Here is a 25,263-nt window from a genome sequence, read left to right as displayed (position 1 = left end):
GAATATGAAGCTGGATTAAGTGTCTTTACTTGCCTGTTCTGGAACGTATCTATAACTTGGACAATCCTTGACTTATGAACATTGCAACAAACCTAGGCAGCACAATAATAACATCTGTGTCATTTGACAGTACAAGGACTCAATTGGAACCATTTCGAACTGTCCATTCAACTTGTGGCACAATAATAAGGTCAGATTCCTCTAATTTGCTGTGAAGTTCTTGAACAATATGGTCCCAAGCTTTTGAATATGTCTCTGCAGGCACAAACTATTCAATGACAATCATTCCACTTGCAATAATTGGAAATTCAGTGTTCACTGAAGCATCAGAAATGTTTTGGAAAGTAACATCTCCCAAGTTCATCATGTTTGATGTTGATAACCAGAATTTATCAAGTTTTATAGGTGTCAAATTTCTGATGCAGGCAAGGTCAATTGTTCCACTTCTAGACATTCGTCTGATTCTCTCACATTCTATGACAGATAGTTCAAGATAACTGTCAAAGACAGTATTCAGTTCTTGCAAGCTTCATACTGACTTTGATATCTGTAGAACAGTCTGAACGACCTCTTTGAAATTTTGCATGGATGAAATCTTGACTATTTGCAATTGTGACATATAGTCCACAACAACAGCAGTTTTCAGTGAGGAAACCTTTTCAAATTGAAATTCTTCTGGTGAAAGTATTTTTTCGAAATCTTTTATGAGTTGTGCTTCACTGGTTTGGGTGCAGCATCTCCATCAAATTATGTGCTTGTTGGTAGAAGATCATGCAACAGAATGTCCTAGATAAATTTACCCCTTTCTTTTGCTACATCCATCTCTCTGTGCTTGCAAAAGTTGTTTTTTTGTAACCTGTTTTGTAGTGGCTGGTTGGACAAAACTCTTACTATGGCAATTAAAGTGTGGAAGTTTAGCTTTAGTGATTATTTCAAGCTGTTTTTTCTGTTTCAATACAAATCCCTCTTGCTTCAGTTCTGCGTATAGTTCCAATCTATGTTCCAGGGCATACTAGTAGACATGTCTTTATAGCGTTATCCACACAATGTTTGGTCACATACTTGTGTAGTCGCACAGGCTCATTCGGTGCTGCTGCTTGAAATGAAAGGCTGTCAACATGTGTATTAAAACGCTCCCCTCTCTTTGAGAAACAGTTTCACAATCGTCCATTAATTTTAACATCAGCATTACAAATAGAAAGGATTTCTGTTAAACTAGCTGCCATGGAACAACATATTCACTTTTACATGTCTGACCAACAATTCCCTTGGAGCATTTCTATGAGAGATCTGGGCCTAAATCCCTCTTTTTTTGCACTCCACACCACCCCAGTTCAGAGATGGCCATATGCAAATCAGCCTTGACCCTGTGCCTCATGGGAACAGTCCAGCCCGAACTGCCAAGCCATGTCTTCCCTGGACCGGAGTCAAGCATCCTTGGACCGGTTTCTGGGTATAAGGCGTCATCAGCCAGGATAGCTTGACTCCAGTGGTGTGGAGAGCATCCTGGCTGAAGACGGCTGATAGCCAGAAACCGGTCCTAGGATGCTTGATTCCGGTCCAGGAAAGACATGGCTTGGCAGTTCGGACTGGACTGTGCCCATGAGGCACAGGGTCAAGGCTGATTTGCATATGGCCATGTCTGAACTGGAGTGATGTGGAGTGCAAAAAAACGATGGATTTAGGCCCAGATCTCTGTACTGGGGTAAATGTATGACATTGTTCTGCATTCTGTCCAGCTGCAGTTCATCTTATCTTTTCTATCGGATTAGTTTGGAATATGACCCATTATTCTTTGTAGAAGGAGTCCTCAGACTTTGTAGTTAGGAACACTCTGTCAAGAGGTAAAGATCGTCCTACCACCTGCTTCGCTAATGTTTACAAATTTGAATCAAAGAATAACCTGAAACAAATACAATATTACAATTAATTACCAATATGATGGCTAAAACACATCATTATAGAACCGCTACTCTGAGGAGTTATTTATTGTCTCTGTAAGACTACCAAAGTGAAGTATATAGGTCTCATTGTTCCAGAAATATTACATCCTCACTGCAACACATCTGCCATTTTAAAAAATGTCATCCAGAAAAATTTGGCCCGGATTAGGAATGTCTACCCAAGCTAAATTACTTCTCTAATGATACAAAAACACAAATCAAAAATAAAAATCTCTGGACAAGGGAGGTATATCAAGGGGCCAGGACTACTTCCTATCCTAGACCTATGTCCTCTCAACTACTTCCTGAAAAAAGAAAACTTCAAGATGCTCACTTTGGCTCAGAGACTGTCTGCCCTCGGCCCTGTAGATTGGATGGTAGCGGTGGACTTGCAAGACGCCTACTTACATTTCCCTGTTCTGCTTCCCACAGGCGTTACCTGTGGTTCACGGAAGGCCAAGAGCATTATCGATTGTTGTGCTTCCCTTTTGCCTGACCATGCACCACAAATGTTCACCAAGGTGATGGTGATGGTTGCAGCACATCTACAGAGGTCTGAGTTTCCATTATTTCTTTCCTTGATGATGGCTATTGAAGGTGGGATCGCCCATGCATTTGTCTCTCACCTCCAGACTGCGGGGGATATCATGTATTTGATGGGGTTCAGCATATCGAAGATGCACTTGACTCCCTCTAAGATTCTCCCTTTCATCTGAGCTATTCTGTGTACAGTGCAGATTCAGTCTTATCCTCTGTAACAGTGTGTCCAGGATATTTTGACTATGTTTCAGCCTTTTTCCTGGATTACGGTGAGATTGACTCTTAGGCAGCTGGGTCTCATAAACCTCTGTATCCTGCTGGTAAAACATGCCCATTGGCATATGCGGGTTCTGCCGTGAGATGTGAAGTCCCAGTGAGCACTGCATGAGGGGAATCTCTCTGATCTTGTCCAGATAAAGGAGGACACTGCAAAAGATGTGGAGTGGTGGCTAACGACCGTGATTGGGTCAGCCGCAGACCCCTCTCTCTTCCCCATTCAGAGCTTACAGTAGTGACCAATGCAAACATCTGTGTTGTGGCGGCCATTCAGGAGAGGTGGAGATCAGAAAATACTGGTCTTGGGCGGATTCTCAGTTCAACATCAACCTGCTGGAACTGAGTGCGATGCGCGTGGCATTGAAAGCATTTCTTCCTTCCATCAAGGGAAGGCTGGTTCAGGTGTTCACAGACAGCACCACCGCCATGTGGTATTACAACAAGTACTGGTTGTGTACCCTGTGTCAAGAATGCCTGCGTCTCTGGACATGATTGGTATTTTCCTGGTGGTTAACATCTGGCGGGCTCTCTGAACACCACAGCAGGCAAGCCGTTGATGCCTCATGGATCAGGAATGGCAACTCCATCCGGAGGTAGTGCAAGGTCTCTTCAAAGATTAAGGAGACCCTTTCTTTGCTATATCTGTACACCACCGCTGAGAGTGCGCACTGTCAGCACTTCTGTGTTCTGGAGTTTTTATATCTGGTATTACTTGAAGATGCATTTCATCTCCAGTGGAGCTAAGTACTTATTTACGCTTTTCCGTTCATACCACTCCTGTCCAGAGTTCTCAACAAGATCAAGAACAAACGGTCCCTAGTCATCTTAATAGCCCCGAATGGGCAAGGAGAGGTCGGTATCTTAAACTCCTCAGCTTGAGCATCTGTCCTCTGATCAGGCTGCCGCTTCAGGAGGATCTCATGTCGCAGCAGCAGGGCAGGGTCCTGCACTTGAACCTGCATACTCTTCATCTACATGCGTAGAGATTGAGTGGCGACATTTGACGGTGTTTAATTACTCTCCCGAAGTATGCGTTATCATTCTGTCAGCCAGGCTCCCCTCCACCCAAACAATTTACGCCTGCCGATGGGATGAGTTTGTGGTGTAGTGTACTGCTAAATTTGCTGATCCTCTGGCTGCACCATTTTCTGAAGTTCTGTTGTTTGCTGTATCCCTTACCTATCAAGGCCTTGCTTTGGGCACAGGGTACCATTTCTGTCATTATAGCTTTTTTGCAGTTGCTGGATCAACCCTCCCTATTTAAGTCACCTGTTGTGACTCGTTTCTTGAAAGGTTTGCAACATATGTCCCCCCAACACCCTTCATTATTCCTGAATAGGATCTTAATTTAGTTCTCACCTTTCTCATGTTTTCACCATTTGAGCCTATGCACAGCTAGCTTCTGATACTGCTGACCATCAAAAGAGGCTTCCTTGTGGCTATAACATCTGCCAGAGGGGTTAACGAATTGTGGGCACTTAAGGTTCAACCCATGTACGCCACTTTTTTCTAGGATAAGCCGTTCCTCCTTACCAAAAGTGGTTACACCTTTTCATGTTAGGCAGAACGTACACTGCCTACTTCCTAACACCGCTACCCGCCCACACCCCCCTCTATCCAGCTGCAGATTCCTTACTGACCCTCCCATCCTCCCTGTTCTGTGAACTGTATGTCTCAACCTGAAAAGAGATCCTCCTGGACCTCACCTTGGCACTTAAGTCATTCCCCCTCAGTTTGACTCTGTGCTTCTAGTGAGGAAAACCAGTCAAGAACCGATATCAGCGTACTGGGGTGGCACATATATAGACATAGCTCATGTCACTTCCGGCATCAACAACGCCACGTAGAGTTGAACAATGCCACCTACTGGCACGCAAGAGGATTGCTCAAAGATTTCTCCATCCAGTTTGATGCCTGGTGAATATTCTAGGGTAATGAACCTGCTTCTAGATAGATCCGCTACCAGATAAGGCATTACCGAAGGTAAGTAACTTGTTCAACTAAATGTAACTTCCACCCCATCATGTACTGCTCATGACCTCACATCTTACCCTACTCATGACATCTCAAATGACATCACTGATAATGGGGTTCTTTTTCCGGACAAAGCCGGATTACCCAGTTTACCAGGGTACCAGCGGCTGGGAGTGGTTCCACTGAGGTGACTCAGTATGATGGTCTGTTTGACCAAAGTTTGACTACAACGGACATTGTCACTCTCCCAGACCAGGAACGGTTTCCCCTAAAATCTAGGGTTAACATACCAAAATCCATACTCGGGTAGGACTCACCTGGGTTTTTTCTTTTTTTCTTTTTGCTATTAAGATATACAACTCTGCGTTTAGACCACCTGAGTAAAATAGGGATCCACAGCCCTGAAGAATGCCCCAGGTTGGGGCCTTCCTTCTACCCCCCCCCCCCCCTTTTCCCTTTCATTGCTAGGGGTTCTGACCCCTCTTCTATCCTCTAAGTGGGAATCTTTTGGCCGGGCCTCCTCTGCCTTTGTTCCTTGTGGGGGTTGTCACTCTCTGTGATGGGGCTGTCTTAGAGTCTTGCAGCTCCTTGTTTGTCCCGGACTGGTTCCCCTTCATTGTTCTTGGTAGGGGTGGTAGTCCCGCTGTAAGTTGTCGTGACATTCTTTCATATGTTCCTGTCCCCAGGGGGGGTGCTATCTCCGTACTGACAGGGTTACTGCTCAGGGCTATGCTCTGTTCTTTATTCTTTTCCCTGCCTTAGGGTACTGCAGTGTCTGGCACTGCCCCTTATGGTGTTGTTCCTCGCCATGCCCTTTGTCCAATTTGTTCTTCTTTTCGCACACTGTTCCTATACTCCCAAGCTTTGTCTGATGGCTCCGTGTTGTGGCGCGGAAAAGTTCTCAGAAGAAAACTGACGTAGGCGCGCCGGAGCGGGACTTATGTGACATCGCTGACGTCACGTACGCGGACAACGCCAGGGCGGAGTCGCGTGATGCCGTCCCCCCGGCGCGCAGGGATGCTATGGCAAAAAAAATTCCGTATCCAATCTCACACCTGGGGATAATGCTACGTTAAGGAATCTGCGGCTAGAATTGTCTCTACCAGATACATCGCTACCAAAGGTAAGTAACTCATACATTAGGTCCTTGTAGCTTCAGATCTTCTTTAGCTAAATAAAGGCAGCCATTGCTTTGCCGATTCTTGCCCTGACGTTGGCGTCTGTGCTGCACTGCTTGTCTATGACACTGCACAGGTAGGTGAAGTCTCCAACCTCTTCCAGTTCATTGCCTGCATGAGGGACTGCAGTTGTGATGGCCGTGTTACATTTCAGAATCTTGGTTTACATTCTGTAGATGTTGAGGCCAAGTTGTGTTGATGTGGCTTTCACATTTTGGATCTTCTCTTTGATCTGCAGATAGCTATGGGAGAGTAGGTTCAGGTCATCTGCAAACTCCAGGTCGCTGAGCTGCATATAAGGTGTCCACTGGATTTCATTTCTTCTCCTTGCTGTGGGTGTTTTCATGATCCAGCCGAAGACCAGCAGAAAGAGGAAATGCGAGGGCAAACAACCCTGGTGGACTTACTTGGAAGGCTTCTGTGAGTTTTCCTTCATGGATTATCTTGCAGATCATTCCTGCTTAAGAGATCCTAATGATTCTTATGAGTTTATCTGGCACATAGTGGCGGAGGATTTTTCAAAGAATCTCTCGGTCCACGCTGTTGAATGCTTTCTCACAGTCCATAAAGTTGACATGGAGGGGAGAGTTCCATTCCATTAACTGCTCAATGATGATGCTCAGTATTGCAATCTGGTCTGTGTAGGATCTTTATTAGCGAACGCCACCTTCCTAGTCTCGTAACTGTGCGTCGTCTTGTAACTTCATTCTGTTCAGGATGGTACTGTTGAACACTCTGCCTGGGGTTGATAAAAGAGTTATCCCTCTGCTGGTTGTGCAGTTACTCGGGTCACTTTTCTTGAGGATCTTGATGAGATAGCCCTCCTTCCAGTCTGGTGGCACTATTTACTCTTCCTGGATTCTTCCAGACATGGGGTATAGCATTTCAATGTTTGCCTTCAGTGCCTCCTCAGGATTGTTGTCAGGTCCTGCTGCCTTCCCATTTCTCAGATGTTTGATGGCTTGCCGTATTTCTTCCTTGGTTGGTCTGCTGGTTGAATTGAACTTTCCACACATCAGAAAATTGCTTTCATACACTCACTTCAAGTTTTCAACTTACAGGAGGGTACTGTACGAATGTACCCAACTTGCTTTGCAATCCAGAATGATGCCAAGTACTTAAACTCCATCAGCCATTCAACTTGTATAGAGACTAAGGGCCCTATGTACAAAGAATGCATTTGGTATAATAGGTCACAAATTGGTCACCAACTTCTACAGAATGCATCAGTATTTTGCGAACTGACTGATGGTCTAATAGGTTGGTTTATAAGCTACCGAATCTTATTGGGAGGCATTTCGATCTATCTCATGAATATTAATGAGATAGGTCGCAAGATGCAATCCCCTACAATTTTCTGCCATCACAGGGATGGTTGCCTGCTGGGGGCAGCAAACCACCATGTCCTGTGATTGCTGTTAAATAAAGGAAACATTTTTCGTAAGCGGTGTGTTTTCCTTAAATGAAAACAGAATGACTTTAGAAAGAAAAAAGTTTCACAGACTTTTCATTGTTCCATGCAATGCTCCCAAGGACCACGGCCTACTTCTAAAAAATGAAAATATTTTTGTCAACATTCAGAAAGGAAAATGGGTCAATTGACCACCCCTACCTGTTTGCAAATGGTTTACCTCCTCCTTTGGGGTGTTGATATCCTATCAGTACTTTGCGATCACAGGGTCACATATCATTTATACATATAATCACAAATTTGAAGGGCACTCTAAACATGCCTCCTCCAGTCTTTAATTCTTTTTTTTCTTGGAAAACTATTTTTTAATTCAGTAATGACTTTTTGAATCGTGATTTGGGTTTGGTACATATCCAGAATCTATTTTGTGAACCGAAACCTTTGCGATCACAAAAAAGCTTTGTATATAATGCACCAAATGCTTAAACCCAAAATCAATCTCTTTACCAACCTAAACATATAGTTTACATGTCGGATTCCCATCTAAATATACTTACCTTTCAAAAGAGAGAGCCATCTCCCTCAGCATGAACTACAACATTTCCTCGTTTTTTCCATAATACACAATACACCATCTTTTTGCCAGCAGTCCAACTCATTTTCTGAAGCAGTTGTCTTAAGTGCAAGGACATGCAATTCCAGTCTTACAAGAGATATCGCCGTTCACACTCATGGCTCAAACACATTATAAAGGATGGTTCCAGGTATCCCCGGAGAGAATGTCCCTGTGAAACTGGGGCTGTGCTCACAATGAACCACTTTCAGGAAGTCACAAACTTCTATCTATGCCCAGCAAAAGCACATTTGTTGCTCTCTTAAAGCTATGCAGGCCGTTCCTTTGTCTTAAAAGTTACATAGTCAATAGGGTACTTCCAGGATATACACACATCTGTGGAGCTTGGTAAAACAACAGTCTTAAATGTAATTTCTACTTTGTGAGGCAGAGCCTAGGTAAATACATTTTTCTGTCCATACACTTACTGCAATGGGCTGCATCTAAATTTACAGGTACAGTACCTAAATAAGTCCCTTCAGAATGTTGCTGCTAGGATTCTGTTCGGAATTCCTAAATTCCAATCAGTTAAACCTCACTTACGGGTACTTCATTGGCTCCCGGTCAAACACAGAGTCCATTTTAAACCCCTGCGTATCACCTTTAGGCTTTGCATGGTTGTGGCTCAAATTATCTGAAGGATAAGCTTAAATGGTACCTCCCAGAGAGACCCCTCTGTTTAAGTGCGGCAAGAACCATTGATTCCTGGGTTCAGGTGCGCCACTTGGGGCAGCAGAAGTTTTGTAACAGGGGGCTTCAAAACTCTGGAACTCACTGCCACTGCATATTAAATCTCAGACAAACTTGCTTTCTTTTCAAAAGTCATTAAAGACATGGCTCTTCATTATTAACGCAGCGTATATTATTAACGCAGCATATATGCTCCGTTACTCAGTAGCGCCTTGATGCCTCTGGGCAATGTTTTACTGTCTATAAAATTATTTATCATAAAATAATGAAGTGTCCAATAGATTTTGTATCTGCCCACTCTCCACACTCAGCAGCTATCTCTTAACCGTAGCAGAGATTTTAACAGGGGGTGCTGCAAACTACTTTCTGGTCTGTGGGCAACTTTTCTCCAGCTTCGGGGAGTCTCTCCCACTGTGCCAGATCCAACATGCCCCCGGAATCATCCAGCTTCCCTCCGCAAGAGTTTCAAAATGTTGTAGCCAAGTTGTTAAGTCTAGAGTGATAGTCTTCACTTATGAGTTAGTAGTCACTCGTGTTTAGGATAGTAACTTCTTTATTACTTCTTAGGACCTAAATCTTCTTCTGAATGCCACTATTACTCTCCATCTTCTCAAAAAGCACACTATCAATTAATCAGTACTTATATAGCGTGGCTTATCACCCGAGAGGGTATCTAGGCAGTAGCGGTTGGCGACATTTGAAAGTGGTGAGATGTAAACGTTCAGTATGAGTGACCTTTGGCAAGCTAGCCTGACCGTAATAAGAGAGGTTCGGGAGGGTTCTCCCTCCGAGATAATTTTTAAAAAGAGTGGGCAAATGGTGTATTTTTAAGCAAATTTGAGCAAGCAATAAGGTTAATAAGGCAGTTGCTAAAGTGTAGTTATGACATCAATAAAGAGATATTATTATTATAATGATGCAGGTGGCTGTTTATTTAGTATAACCACAGAACATCATAACAGACTTTGAGATAACAATGTTGAGTACCTCACAGATTTTTTTCTTTATTGATATACCTTTAAAAATTAAATCTGCTGAGGAAATACAAATTATTATGATTTGTTGGACTACACACAATGAGCCAATTTGTCAATAGGTAATTTAAGTTTGCAGTGGCATTGCACTTACTGTGGAGTCTTTGCGAATGGGAAATTCGAGTTCGAGGCATATGGGCTGCAGATGGTACATTATGAATAGATCGCCATCTGGCGTTGGGCTCGGATGATTGCACTTTGTTTTTCTCTCGGAGAGTCTTTTGTAGATTGGTGACTCCTCCTTTGGTTGCTAGTGCGCATGGGCATCGGCTCCATCCTTAGATTGTTTTTTTCCGCCATCGGGATCGGATGAGGATTGAAGCGCTCCAGATCGACTTTGGAAAGAAGTGATTTTTCGGCGTGTATTCCCTTTCCAATTCGACGGTATTGTTATCAAACGCGATTTCATTTCCATTCCGACGCGTTTCGACTCCAACATCAACGAAAAACTTTGATCTACGTCGACGAACAGGAGGCCTTTCTCGACGTGGTCAAGCCCGGAGTCCATGGAAAGGACTCCATTTAAGAAATGTCCAACGTGTGGTGCTAAGTTCCCACACAAGGACCTACACGAGGTGTGCAACCTCTGCCTGTCTCCTGAACACGAATCCAGGGACTGCGAAGCCTGCGCAGCATTCTCCTCCAAGTCGACGATTAGAAACCGTCGAGGTCGAAGACACGAGGTTTCCAGAATGCAGTCGGAGGCGATACCGGAGCTGTTCGAAGACCAGCACCTCGATGAAGAAGAGGATCATGGAGAACAGTCGGGGTCGGAAGGGGACGAGTCGGATGTCGAGGAACTCGACGTGCAACAAACCGTGAGTGACGACGTCCCCTTACCAAAAAATCGACCCCGTGCGGTAACGACCCCGCCTTCGAGCCCGGTCAAACCGCAGAAAAAAGTTTCCGACGCCCCGCTTCGGGCCCGGCAACGAAACCGAAACTGAAACCGAAACTCTCGGTCTCCCACCATGTCGGATCCGAGAAACGGTCGACATCGACTTCGACACCGAAGCTTCATGCAAGGGAAAGCTCGGCATCGAAACATTCCATGTCGAAACCGAAACATGCTTTGACGTCGAAGACTCACTCGACACCGAAAAAGTCTGAATCGAGCAAATCATCGGTGCCGAAAACACCGAACATTGACGATCGAACGCAAAGGCACCTTTCGGAACCAAAAGCTTCGGTACCGACACAGGAGCAACAAACAGATCCGAAACAAAAGATTTTGTTTATCGATCCACAAACTGGCAAAGTAGTGACGAAGAAGAGGAAGAATGAACAGCTAGAAGACAAACCTCTTCCTTCTAAGAAGAGAACAATGGGGACAAATACAACTCCTCCTACTTCTCCTCGACCTAGAGTCACACCCTCTTCTCCTATTCCTCACACTATGCCAACTATTCCTCCACCTTCTACACCAAGACCATCTACACCTCAGTCAGATGTAGACAGTGATACAGGGGAGGGAGAACCTCACGAGGACGATGACACTATCCCAGATGAGGATGACCCATGGGAACATTATGACGCAGGGTCAGATGATGACAACGACCCAGAGTTATATCCCTCAAAGCCTTCACCACCTGATGATAACACAGGGTTTGTACAGCTCATTAAATGGGCAGCAAAATATCCTAAGGTAGATCTACATACAGAACCTCAAGTAGAGGATTTCCTATTAGAGACAGTACCTACTGCACAAAGAACATCAGGTACTCTACCTATGCTGAAGGGTCTTCTCAGTCACACAGCAGACATATTCAAAGACCCAGCGAGGGCTAGGGTGTTAAACCCAAGAATTGATAAAAAATATAAGGCAACTCCAAAGGACCCAATATTTATCAAGGGGCAGGTACCTCTGGACTCGCTTGTAGTATCAAACGCTCGCAAAAGAGCGAACTCATTATCTACAGGAGAAGCCCCTCCACCGGATAAGGAGTCAAAATTAATAGATGCATCAGGCAAAAGAGTAGCATCACAAGCGGCAAATAGCTGGCGCATAGCCAATACACAAGCGCTACTTGCACGCTATGACAGGGCACATTATGATGAGTTAGAAAAACTCATCACACATCTCCCTAAAGAACATCAAAAGAGAGCAGATCAGCTAATACAGGAAGGAAAGATAATAACTAACACTTCCATTAAGTGCGCCCTGGACGCGGCAGACACTGCATCAAGATCCATCAGCACCAGTATCATGTTAAGGAGACATGCATGGCTTAGAGTCTCAGGGTTCAAACAAGAAGTACAAACATCTTTATTGAACCAACCCTTTGATCAGAAGACACTTTTCGGCTCAAGAACAGATGAGACCTTAGAAAAGATGAAAAGGGACACAGAAACGGCTAAGTCAATGGGAGCATTACAACAGCCAACACAAAGGGGTTCCTTTCGTAGATCCACCTATAGAGGGGGCTCAAAAAGTACAGGAACAAGTCAGCAATCCACCTCTTTTACACCTACGTCACCCAGAGGTAATTCAAGAGGCAGTTACAGAGGTAACAACAACAAGGGTAGAGGTCGCGGAAATAATAACAACCGCAACTCCCCAACCCCAAAACAGTGACTTAATACAACTTCCCCCAGACAGCATAACACCGGTCGGGGGACGTCTAGCACAGTTCCTACCTGTCTGGCAAAACATCACATCAGACAAGTGGGTGAGACAAATTATCCAACATGGTTATTGCCTAGAACTCACAGCTACCCCACCAAACATCCCCCCCAGGACAGCGTCCAATGAGTCAAGTCCATCTGACATTGTTAAAAGAAGAAGTACTATCACTGCTACAAAAGCATGCCATAGAGAAGGTTCCAAAACATCAACAGGGGACAGGAGTACACTCTCTATACTTCCTAATCCCCCAAAAAGACGGGTCTCTAAGACCAATCTTGGACCTCAGACCTCTCAATGCATACATAAATTCGGAACATTTCCACATGGTCACGCTCCAACAAGTACTTCCTTTACTGAAGAAAGGGGACTTTCTTTCTACACTGGATCTAAAAGACGCTTACTTTCACATCCCAATTCACAAAGCCCACAGGAAATACCTAAGGTTTGTAGTAGAAGGACAACATTATCAATTCAAAGTCCTTCCGTTCGGGGTCACAACGGCACCAAGAGTGTTCACAAAATGCCTAGCTGTGGTGGCAGCACACCTAAGAAGACAACAAATACATGTCTTCCCTTACTTGGACGATTGGTTAATAAAGGCCAAGTTACAAGAAGAATGCCTTCACAACACACAGAAGACCATTCAATTGCTGCACCACCTAGGGTTTACGGTGAACTACAAAAAATCACACCTACAACCAAACAAAATTCAACCATACCTGGGGGCTACTATAGACACAGAAAGAGCCAAAGCATACCCCAATCCAATCAGGATACAGACAATGGTCAAGTTGATACAAAAATTTCAACCACAACACTCACTACCAGCATGAGTGTTTATGCAGCTGTTAGGCATGATGTCCTCCTGCATACTGCTAATACCACATGCCAGACTACAAATGCGTCCACTACAGGAGTGTCTAGCGACACAGTGGAATCAGGCTCAAGGTCAGATTACAGATCTGGTGTTGGTAGACGACCGTACGCATCGCTCTCTGAAATGGTGGAACACAACAAACATTTCCAAGGGACGGTCGTTCCTAGAAACAATTCCACAAGTGATACTGACAGCGGACGCATCGCTCTCCGGATGGGGAGCGCACATGGACAAATACACAGTACAGGGGAAATGGAGTGTGCAGCAAAAGAAACTGCACATCAACTACTTGGAACTACTAGAAGTATTTCTTGCACTAAAAGCTTTCCAAATGCAAATAACCAACAAGGCAGTCCTGATCAGAACAGACAACATGACTGCAATGTATTATATTCAAAAACAGGGGGAGACACACTCTCTCCAACTATCCAGACTAGCACAGGACATTTGGAGATGGGCCATTCCTCAAAAGATCTATCTGTTAGCAGAACACCTACCAGGAGTTCAAAATCAGATAGCAGACATCCTAAGCAGAGTGTCAGAACAAGTACACAAATGGGAACTGCACGACCAGATACTACAACCATTCTTCCAAAGATGGGGGCAACCAGAGATAGATCTGTTTGCCAATCATCAGAACGCAAAATGCCAAAACTTCGCATCCAGGTACCCACACCACCGGTCCCAGGGCAATGCACTATGGATAAATTGGTCCAACAAATTTGCTTACGCTTTTCCCCCTCTCCCACTAATTCCGTTAGTGGTTCGGAAACTGCAACAGCATTCAATGACAATGATACTAGTAGCACCCACGTGGGCAAGACAGCCGTGGTTCACCACGCTACTACAACTCTCACAGGTGCCACATCAAAAGCTAAGATTATTACCCATGCACCTTACACAGAACCATGGAGAAATAATGCACCCAGATCCCAAACAATTGAACCTAGCGATCTGGCTCCTGAGGTCATAGAGTTTGGATATTTAGATTTACCCCCAGAATGTATGGAAATCATTAAACAAGCAAGACGTCCTCCCACCAGAGCATGCTATGCAGCAAAATGGAAAAGGTTTGCTGTACACTGTAACAGTAATCACATCAACCCTCTGGACGCATCCACTAAACAGATTATTTGCTATTTACTACACTTGCAGCAATGTAACTTAGCATATACCTCTATCAGAGTTCATCTCGCAGCTATAGCGGCGTACCTACAAAACAGGCAACATCTTTCCCTGTTTAAAGTACCATCAATTAAAGCTTTCATGGAAGGACTCAAAAGAGTCATTCCACCAAGACTGCCACCTTCCCCAGTCTGGAATCTCAACATAGTACTTACCAGACTAATGGGACCACCCTTTGAACCTATGCATAGGTGTGAAATACAATTCCTCACATGGAAGGTGGCCTTCCTCATAGCTATCGCGTCACTCAGAAGAGTAAGTGAGTTACAAGCGTTTACAATTCAAGAACCATTCAGGCAGTTACACCAAAACAAGGTGGTTCTTAGAACAAACCCAAAATTCTTACCAAAAGTAATTTCTGCATTCCACATCAATCAGTCAGTGGAACTACCGGTCTTCTTTCCAAAACCACAGACGGTAGCGGAAAGGGCCCTACATACATTAGATGTCAGAAGGGCAATATTGTATTATATAGAAAGAACACAAACTTTCAGAAAGACAAAACAGCTATTTGTAGCGTTTTCTCCTACACATAAGGGCAATCCCATCTCTAAAGCAGGCATTGCCAGATGGATTGTAAAATGTATACAAATATGTTACTTAAAAGCAAAAAGGACATTAACTGTTCCTCCTAGAGCTCACTGTACACGTAAACTAGGAGCATCTATGGCATTCTTGGGAAACATTCCACTAGATGGCATATGCAAAGCAGCTACCTGGGTTACACCGCATACCTTCACAAAGCACTATTGTGTAGATGTGCACACAACACAACAAGCTAGAGTGGGACAAGCTGTATTAAAGACTTTATTTCAGACTGTTGCAACAGACACGGGCGACCACCGCTAGGGAGAGAACTGCTGTATAGTCTATTCATAATGTACCATCTGCAGCCCATATGCCTCGAACGGAATATGCTACTTACCAGTATGCATCTGTTCTTGGCATAGAGGGCTGCAGAGTGGTACATGCCCTCCCAGCCTCCCCGGAAACCTGTGTCTGTTCCAACAATATCTTATTTAGATACACTTACATGGGCATTTCTATCTGTATTCTATCATACTACTCCATCTAACCCTACTATGGCAAAACAATCTAAGGATGGAGCCAATGCCCATGCGCACTAGCAACCAAAGGAGGAGTCACCAATCTACAAAAGACTCTCCCAAGAGAAAAACAAAGTGCAATCATCCGAGCCCAACACCAGATGGCGATCTATTCATAATGTACCACTCTGCAGCCCTCTATGCCAAGAACAGATGCATACTGGTAAGCAGCATATTCCTTCGAACTCTCCATTGACGTGTTAAAAATAGTGACATTCCCAATCATTCATGCAGCCCCTCCCCCAGACCAGCTGAGCCTTGGATGTGCTTGGGAATAACAGAAAAACGGAGAGTAACAATAGGGTTGGGATTAAACTGTGCAGTTTCACATAGCTTTGAGTATCCCAAGTGGTAGTGATGTGGCTTTATCACATAATTATGTTGAAAATACCTTTCATTTAATATTTCTGTTTTACAAACACATCATATCCACATCTTTTAAAAAGGTTTTCAATTTCTGTGACATCTTTTAAGCACATTCTCTCTACTTTTATCTGTGTAAGTATTCTACCATAAAAACACAGCCTATAGAGGGAGGATAGAGACCTTCTTACAGTAGGCCTCGGCTCAGGCTCAAAAGTGGCGCAAAGTTTAGATATGTGCTGGTCTTATTTTTGTTGCTTTTGATCATACAAAAAATCATTTGTATTATTGGGAGGGCCGCAGATCGGAAGCTAGATATGGCTACGACCTTGATGGCATTCTGAGAGGACCTGCCCTCTATATACTGCTACAGCAGCACTTCACTGTGGAGGAGGGTCAACATCTGGTAAAATAGTGCTGAAAATGTATGTCCGTGGGTGACTCCTGCCGGCGCTAACTACAGTTTCTGTTTTTCTAACTGAGTAGAAAAACAAAAACAGTATTTGGCGGCAGCGGGGCTTACACCTGACGCCTCATACTTTTCTGTGCCACTGCCAGTACTGGCTGCTTCTCATATTGCCAATGCCATCAGCACCGTATATGCCATGGCCAATGTCTTTACTTTGTCAGTGCGCAATGTCATATATGCCAATCCATATGATAATGCCAAGCCAGCATCGGCCTCCTCGGAGACGGACTGTCTGAGATTTTATAATATTTGCGACGGTGTTGGAATATGTGCGAGACTTGCATGACGGCAGTTACGGCGCATTCATTTTAAATGCTAAAACTTTCTATGATGCAGCCATATACTCCATAATTAAAAATCATAAATAGGTGGCTGAATTATGTCCACTATCAATTCAACTGAGAGCAAGGATTCGGAATGCCATTGATGACTAGTGGCACAGCACACAACCTTGACAAAGTAAAGTAAAAAGACTGAGCTAGAGGGGAGGGGTACAGTGTGTGTGGGCCAGCAGGGGTGTGAGGAAGAAGCAAGTAGAGGACAGGAGGAAGGCTTCTGGGTGTGAGCAGCCAGGAGTAAGATGACTAGAGATGGGTTTAGGCAGCAGTGGAACTCGGAGTGCTGATTTGCAGGTAACAGATTTTGGGGTGCAGGTGAGGCACAAGAGAAAGGCTGGAGAGGCAGGACAGAAGTGGGGGGCTGGAGGGGTCAGACAGGGTGAATGGGGTTCAGGAGAGGAAGAGTCAAGGCAGCAGTGGGACTGACAGGCTAAGCTGTGGGGATCTGCTGCACCAACAACAGCAGCAGGAAATTCGATGAATTAATAAGACTTTAACTATGCTGCATCAACAACAGCATCAAGGTCTTGGCATGTGGATCATCAGTACTGTATCAATAAAATGTACTACCACATGAGTGACTTACCTATTGAAAATCTGTACTAAGCTCACTGTGCAGCTCTTGTGTTTCAGTCAGGAAGTGTCAAGTTTAGTTGGCAACTAACGTCTATGGCCTGCCGCCTATGATCTCTCCTCCTGCCGCACAAAAAGGGACACCAAGGGAGAGAGACAGCCTTCTTTTACACCTGCACTACCTCACGTCATGTGTGCACATTGAAATTAATCAAGAGGCCACTAGCAACACCGCCACATCTCAGTCAAAGTCAATCCTAGGGATCTTTGGCGCTGGTTGTCGTACTGGAGGTTCGGTTGACCGCTTATCACAGCGAATTATATCCCACTGTGGATTAGAGTACAGATTAGGGGTATCTTTCCTACTATTTACGTACTTTGTTTTTGGCGTGCTGAGTAGACTTGATGCTGGGTCGGATGTATATTATTGCCTCAAGGTTACTTAATTTGTGAACTGACTATGGATAATGATTACTAAGTCCTTGTAGTTGGACTAAAGAGCCCTGAAGAAGTTCTCATGGCTTGTTGCCGAATAGAACGAAACGCGTTGGCTGCTTTTTAGTGAAATTTTGTTTGGATTTGATAATAAAGGACTGAAAGAAAATACAAAGAGACTGATTTTTTTTTGTTCAGGTGCACTGCTCTTTATGGAATATATCAAAGTCAATCCTAACGCTGCTCCTGCTGTTGCTGCAGCGCTAGGATTGGCTGGGGCATGGGACCTCACCACTCATACTGAGACCAGAGGCTGTGGCTTTGAGTCACCCCCGGTCTCACTAATGTGTGCTGAGTTGCCGATGCTCTGGAGACCTAGTGCGCATGTTGGGCTGGCTGGAGAAAGTCTGAAGTCTAATCTTATGTGCACTTGGGCTACTTAGTACGGCAGTCACGCTGGTGTCTGGGACTCACTGACTGGCAATTTTGTTTCAATGTAAGCCCCACCCCATCAGTCCCACACACTTGGCTTCCCAGCACCTGCCAGGTGCGCTCCTCGCCCGATCAGTTGTTGAGTTATTCTGCAAACTGCTGCAGAGATAATAAGTTTTACTAATTATTTATTGGGGGGGGATAAGGGGGGCAAAATAAAGAGTGGGACGATGCCCCAGCACCCTAACAGAGGCACCGCCACTCTATCCTGGCGCTGTTCTGCAGGAATCAATTAAAGAGCCAGGTCTTGAGTCCGTTCCTGAAGTGAGTCAACAGGGGTGAATTATGGTGGTGGAAGGGATGGGTTTTCCAGGATTTGGCTGCAAGGTGGAAGAAGGAGCATTTGCCGGTGCGCCAGTGGCGGATGCGTGGTATCTGTGCAAGTGTTAGTTGGGCAGAGCGGAGGTTCCTGGGGGGTAGGCTGAAATTCAGGCAGTTGTTCATGTAGGCGGGTCCTTGGTCATGGAGGGCTTTGTAGGCGGAGGTCACAAGTATTGCATTGGCATCTTTTCTGGATGGGGAGCCAGTGGAGGTCTTTGGGGTGGTTGGTGACGTGTGTCCTCTTGGGCAGATTGAGGATAAGTCTGGCTGCTGCGTTATGGATCATCTGGCGTTTTCATGAGTTCGTTTGTAGTGCCTGCTTAGAGTCTGTTGCCATAGTCCAGCAAGGTGGTGATGAGGGCTTGCGCCACTGTTTTCCTGGTGCTGATGGGGAGCCACTTGAAGACTTCGCAGAGCAGGTGGGGGGATTGGAAGCAGGCTGAGGAGACTATTGACCTGACACTTCATGGAGAATTCCCTGTCCAGGAGGTTGCGGGCATGGTCTTTCGGAGTGGGGGTGGGTCCGAGTTCCGATAGCCACCAGGAGTTGTTCCAGAGGTTGTGTGTCTGCCGAAGACCAGTACTTCAGTTTTGTCCATGTTAAGCTTCAGGCAGTTGTTCCTCATCCAGGCTGAGATGTTCTTCCTACATTTGTGGAAGTTGGTCTTCATCGTGGTGAGGTCCACTGAGAGCGAGAGGACGAGCTGGGCGTTGTCGGTGTAGATGGTGGGATTTGGTTGTGAGGTGAAGTGAGGGAGACTGGTCCTCTTGGTGTACCCTGTGAGAAAGGATGCCATCCATCTGAGCGCGTCGTCTAAGTTCCCGATCTGGCACAGTTGATCGATGAGTGTGAGGTGGGAGACAGTGTTGAAGACTGCAGAGAGGTCGAGCAGGATCAGAACAGCTGATTCCCCTCTGTCGAGAAATGTGCTGAAGTCATCTGTTAATACTACCAGGACTGTCTCAGTGCTGTGCTTGGCTCTGAAACCTGAATGGAAGGGTCCAGCAGGTTGTTTCTCTCCAGGTGTTTATTGATTTGGAGATTGACAGCTTTCACTACCCTACTACTTTAGGTGCCATAATCCGGCAAATTCTTTCAAGCACTACTTATGTCAGATCTGCACTGATTCACTTGGCCACAGAATCCTAAACAAAATCACGTATAGGAAATGAGGACATACAAAATTTGAAATAGATAAAGAAAATAAATGCTTAATACCAGCCCTAACAAAGTCATACACTTGAAGAGTATAATCCCTTTAGTACTCTGCATGATTGTAAAAGAGTTTTTGGAGCTATTAAGCAGTTTATTTTATCTGATGAAGTTACATTGCTTAGATGAGTAACAATGGAGTGCAATAGTTCAAGCATGCAGAATCAGATATACAACTAGCTTAGAATAGTAAGTGATTGTACTAGTAGTTATGCAAAACCAACAGTTGATGGACAGAATGCAGAACAATGTCATACATTCACCCCAGTACAGAGATCTGGGCCTAAATCCATCGTTTTATGCACTCCACACCACCCCAGTTCAGACATGGCCATATGCAAATCAGCCTTGACCCTGTGCCTCATGGGAACAGTCCAGCCCGAACTGCCAAGCCATGTCTTCCCTGGATCGGAATCAAGCATCCTAGGACCGGTTTCTGGCTATCAGACGTCTTCAGCCAGGATAGCTTGACTCCAGTGGTGTGGAGAGCACGGGACTCACGTCTGAGCACACCCTTCCCACTCGGGGTGACAAATGCAAAAGCAACAGTTGATGGACAGAATGCAGAACAATGTCATACATTCACCCCAGTACAGAGATCTGGGCCTAAATCCATCGTTTTTTTGCACTCCACTCCACTGTACTAGTTAGTTATGGCATTGATGGGGCTTAATGGGAAAACACCAACGTCAGAAGATGGTGGGTAATTATAGACAGCATACGCACTGGGTATCAAAGCGTTGTATGATTTAAATCCATAAATCCTGTGAATCTTTAGGAAATTAAACGCGTTCACTTGGGTGAGTATCAATGACTTCAAGATTCGTAAAGGAATCAGCTGGCAGCTTTCTATCACAGTAGAAAAGCATGAACAAGCAGCAGAACAGTATGCTTTGGCAAAGCTTGATGCAAAGTAGAGTGTCTGGTGTCATGTAACGCAGGAAAGTGGTGGAGAGTATGGTACTGCTTGTCTGCTTTTGTATCCAGTATCTGATTTATTTTTACGTGCTAGATCATATGAACATGAGGATCTGTGTTAAAGGATTTTGACTTTAATATGTCCGTGTCTTTTTATAAAAAAATCATTCACAGCTGTATCTATGAGCACATGAAAATGTTATTAATGATTTGTCCCTCCAGCTTTTGACATTTTGAACAACACTACTATTACGTTAAAGATGGAAAAGATTACAGTTGAGGCCGATTCAGAAGTTGCTTTTCCTATCAGCACGGATTCCTTGAGCCTAACAAACATCATGAAGATTGAAGGAAATTTTGTCAATAATGTGCAGGTATGTCGTAGTTTTAACATAGGGTGTTTTAAAAATGCATCATTTGTATTGTAAAAAATAATTGCATAATTAAGTCTAACACAATAAGTAGTTCATTTTCTAACTGGGCTGCATTCCCAGATGTATGAAATAAAAAATCCGTATGTTTTTTGGAAACGATTTTATGTTGAATCCCTTGATATTAAAACAGCAATTTATTTTTGTAATTAGTCATTCTTTCTTACTATCCTATTGAAGATTCTGAGTTTGTTGAAATAATCCTAACAGCAGATAGGGGATTTCCAAGAAACTTTACACAGCTGAATGCTAGGTGCACCAGATATACTAAAGAGGTTAATTATGGTTTGACAGGCAGGCCACTAAACTTATTAGCCAGCCTAGCCCCGATGCTGCCAACTTGGCTGGAGCTGTTCCCCTGAATCAGGACCTCTCCGCCAGTTAGCAGAGCATTTTAATAAATTGTCTTTCCCTGACAACCTTGGAGCATTTTAGGCCAAAAATGATTGCCTTTCAGGCCACCATCTCATGGTCGCCTGGTCAACCGTGTTTTGGTTTCTCAATGTTTCTTAATATTTTTTTCTTCTAAGAAATACAATGTATCGGGGGGCTTCCAACATTCATTAGCTGGTGGTACTCTAGTGGATGGGGTGCTGGATAATTGCTTTCAAAAGTAGAGCCAGCTACTCACATCTAAATGGAGTGAGGTGGTGTGGTTGTGGATATGGCCGAACGGAAAAAAAAGAAGATTACACTAATTCTGTCTGCCAAATTGTAATTTACCCCATAATTCTGCTGTCCAGCCCTATTGCCCCAATGTTACAATGAGTACCCTGATGTGTCAAATACATGGCGACTCCTCAGCATCCTTTCTTCACTTCCACTTCTCTGCTCAGATAAAAATAAGAACATCCTTCAACGCATGCCTACAACGTAGCAAGTACTTATGCAAGATTACTTATTATAGCTGGTCTTTAATTTATGCCGTTTAAACTATGCTAGCCCTGACTGGATAGCATATCTTTGATATGCAGAGACCGAGGCTGCAATAAACCAGAGCTGTGAATGGACTTGAAAAGCCAGTTTAACACCTACCACAGCTGAAGATGTGAAAAAAGTTTGCATTTTGGTCTAGATCTGAGGAGGGAAGTCTTCCTGTCAGACTTCAGTGTCTTCCTTTGGCGGCTATTACGACTCCCTGGAGTACAAGGCTTCAAACACCCCAATTCACTTCATGTCACTTCAGTAACTCTAAAAGAAGTGAGAAGTTGGCTCTCAGCCTCCAAGTAGGTATGCAGCCAGCGGCTGCTTGACATAGACAGCACAAGTGCAGTGAGGATCCTTCAAGATCGAAGTTTATTCACTTTATACACAGTGGTTCCTATTACAATCTCAGTGTTCCTCTCTCTTGCTCTCTGATCCTGATTATCAGGACACCACTGATGCCACAACTTCCCTATGGCTCCATGTATTATCTACCTTTGCATACTTTTTTAACTAGGTTCCTGCTACTACACATCCACCAGATGGACTCACGATTTTGGCATTGTCTCTCAATGGCTTCCAATAGCATTTATTTTATTCATATTTTGTTAGTTTTCCCCCACTCATGCTCACCTATTTTTATTAAGGTAGAACCTCCTCTCCTCTTGGGCATTGTCTCTCATTGGCTTCCAGAAGCATTCATTGTATTCATATCTTATATGTTTGCTCTTACTCATACTCACCTATTTTTTGTGGTAGAAGGTAGAGCCTCATCTCCTTTTGAAAGAACGCAAATGTATCCATTTTCAAATATTCAAAGTGGTATAACAGAGAAGTTTATTTTTGGCTTAAAGAGGTTACAGCTTTTTCTTTTTGGCCATATCCCTGAATAGAATATAAATCAATCAGCATGAATTGAATCAGGATGGAGAGGAATTAAGGGACGGTACTGAAAAGACCAACCGTAAAGTTTAATTGATTTTAGTAGACATAATTTCTAAGGAATACTCACTCAAGCAGATTCCTTATAAGCGCCAGGCTGGATTTGAAACAATTCTGCAATGTAGAGGCACTGGTGCCAGGTGGAGGTGCATAGCAGCAAGCAAGCATCCACTGTACTTTACCGGAACTGATGAAGTAAGTCCATATAATTTGCCACCGGATCCTCATCTATTTTATACCGTTGTTCTGCCTTTTTCTTGTTCCTCTTTTTCGGTACATTGTCACCAAAATGTTCTGACTTTGCATCCTGTTTGATTAGTAGAAACTGTCAGTGAAAGACCCAGAATGCCTTTAATGCCTGCGGAAGGCATAAAATACCTTGTTGTGTGGCTTGTGTTCTGCATTGAACATGAAGGCTATTCTTAAGCAGGAGGACACGTTAATGCTAGCCTCTCTAAAGGTGATGCTGATGACCCCTTACAAATTGTGTGCACTTCCTAGGAGATATTCACCAGAAAAAGGAAACAGAAGATACCACAAATATAATCTGTCCACGTCTTCCTCTTTGCATAAATAAAGGAACACTCAGACTTCTCAACAAAACGCATTTGTGTTGCATGATATTTCAACAAAGGAGGTGAATTCTACCCCTTCAAAAGCATTTCATAGTCGGAGTGAAGCTTTTAAAAATATTTGTCTGTTCTGTGGGGTCCTGGCACTCCCTTGCAGAGGCACTATGGCACAACCTGTGTAATTTGTACCATGCTGCTTCGCTGCAGTGTTGGCAGCTTCAGCTCCCACAAATTCCACTCCGAAGCAGGTACGTACTACACTGGCAGATGATTAACCTGAGATACAGACTTCAGAGTCGATGCCTGCCGTGCTGATACTGGCATCAAAGCCGCTTAAGACATCAATGACAGATTAATTTATGCAATATGACTAAAAGAAATCTAATACCTACCTTCAGGACCAGGAGACGCGGCCGATACCACCAGTCACTTGACCAGACACTTTTACCAGATGTCATGAACTGTTCAGGTTAACCTCTGTTGCACTGGATTTTCCAGTATCAACTCCCCCTCATTATGAGGATGATAACAGTGAGGCAGACAGCTTGTCTCCACAAGTGTATTTTGATTCTGATTTAAATGCTGGTTTTCTAGACACCTACCTAGAGTCTGGTTTTCTAGTCTCTGATGATCCCTCTTCTGACGAAGCCCTATTCACTATGGTGAATACAAAAGCACCAACGATTTTCTCAATACTGTTATATTCTTACCAACCTGAATCCAATTTCTTTTGGTAGATGCTTTCAGGGAAGCAATCTTCAGAGGTTATTATGCTCCTTTCCTCAAAGTGTCATTAATTTATGGAGTATCGAAGACCATTACACGGTAATCACATTAAATTCAAGTTTGCCCTTGTCACTAATGAGTTATGTTTTGAAGAAATAGCATAGGTTGTACATGCGTGAAACAGAATTAAGATAAATATTTTTTATTTTCCAGTAAATTTTGTAAGTCAAGCCTGTAACAGTCATGAAGCATCCTCGACCCTAATCTCAAATATAATTTTTTTACATCGGTATTCTTTTGACGAAACTCCAAATGTAAAGTACTTATTGGTGTAGTTTTTGGAGCATACACAATCAATTTCAAATATTGGCTTTTGACATCCGCTAAGGGATGACTGTTTGAAAAGCCTCATAGCTCTGCCCTGCACGATCCGGCCACATTATCCTTGATTTGTGCTGCAAGACGGCCTTCAAGAGATATACTTTATCTTCTGCTCATGGTCCCATACATGGGCTAAGGCACGTTTTTCAGCGGCATCCTTCCTTACTAACACCTAAATAGTCAGAAGGCTACTTACTTGGTCTTTTCACTAATTAGTTGAAAACCATTATGTCAGACATTCCTGCCCTATGTCTTCCTTATGTGTGCATTTTATGCATCAATTAACAGATCTTGCTTGAAGCAAAATGTTTCAAATTTCCTCAACATACATTTTGGAAAGGTTTTGGGATATCAGCTTTGTCTGCAATATACTATAGTGCATGTTTCTGTATAGAACAGACAACATTTAGAGTCACACATGCGCACACACAGCCCATACTGTCCCACAGATACACTGACCACACAGACAGCACATACTAGTCCCCAGAGACACACAGGCAAGAACTCTTGCATATGCTGCTTGTACAGTGCATGTATGGACATTATGTGCCTGTGGGACAGCTTGTCTTGCATTTGCATATGTAACTGTACATGTTGCCTATGTGCATGTTCTCTGTGTGCACATATCTACCTGTTGTGTGTGTGTATGCAGTCGTTTGTGCATGCAGTAAAGGAAACCCAGTTAAGTTGTTTTTCTTAGTGCTTATTGTAT

General features: G+C 43.9%; 1 protein-coding gene across 2 annotated transcripts in view; it reads left to right on the top strand.

Moving 5' to 3' along the window:
* Positions 1-25,263, top strand: part of VPS13D (vacuolar protein sorting 13 homolog D) — a 2,754,556-nt gene that overhangs the window by 582,434 nt on the left and 2,146,859 nt on the right. For both annotated transcript variants that reach the window (XM_086921894.1, XM_086921893.1), the window contains exon 20: positions 20,798-20,949. In XM_086921894.1, coding sequence (XP_086778020.1) covers positions 20,798-20,949 — 152 coding nt within the window. The remainder of the gene's footprint in view (positions 1-20,797; positions 20,950-25,263) is intronic.

Source organism: Lissotriton vulgaris, chromosome 5, assembly GCF_964263255.1.
Source record: "Lissotriton vulgaris chromosome 5, aLisVul1.2, whole genome shotgun sequence".
NCBI classification, from domain to species: Eukaryota; Metazoa; Chordata; class Amphibia; order Caudata; family Salamandridae; genus Lissotriton; species Lissotriton vulgaris.
Note: the sequence above shows the minus strand (reverse complement) of the source record. Positions and strands in the feature narration are given on the sequence as shown.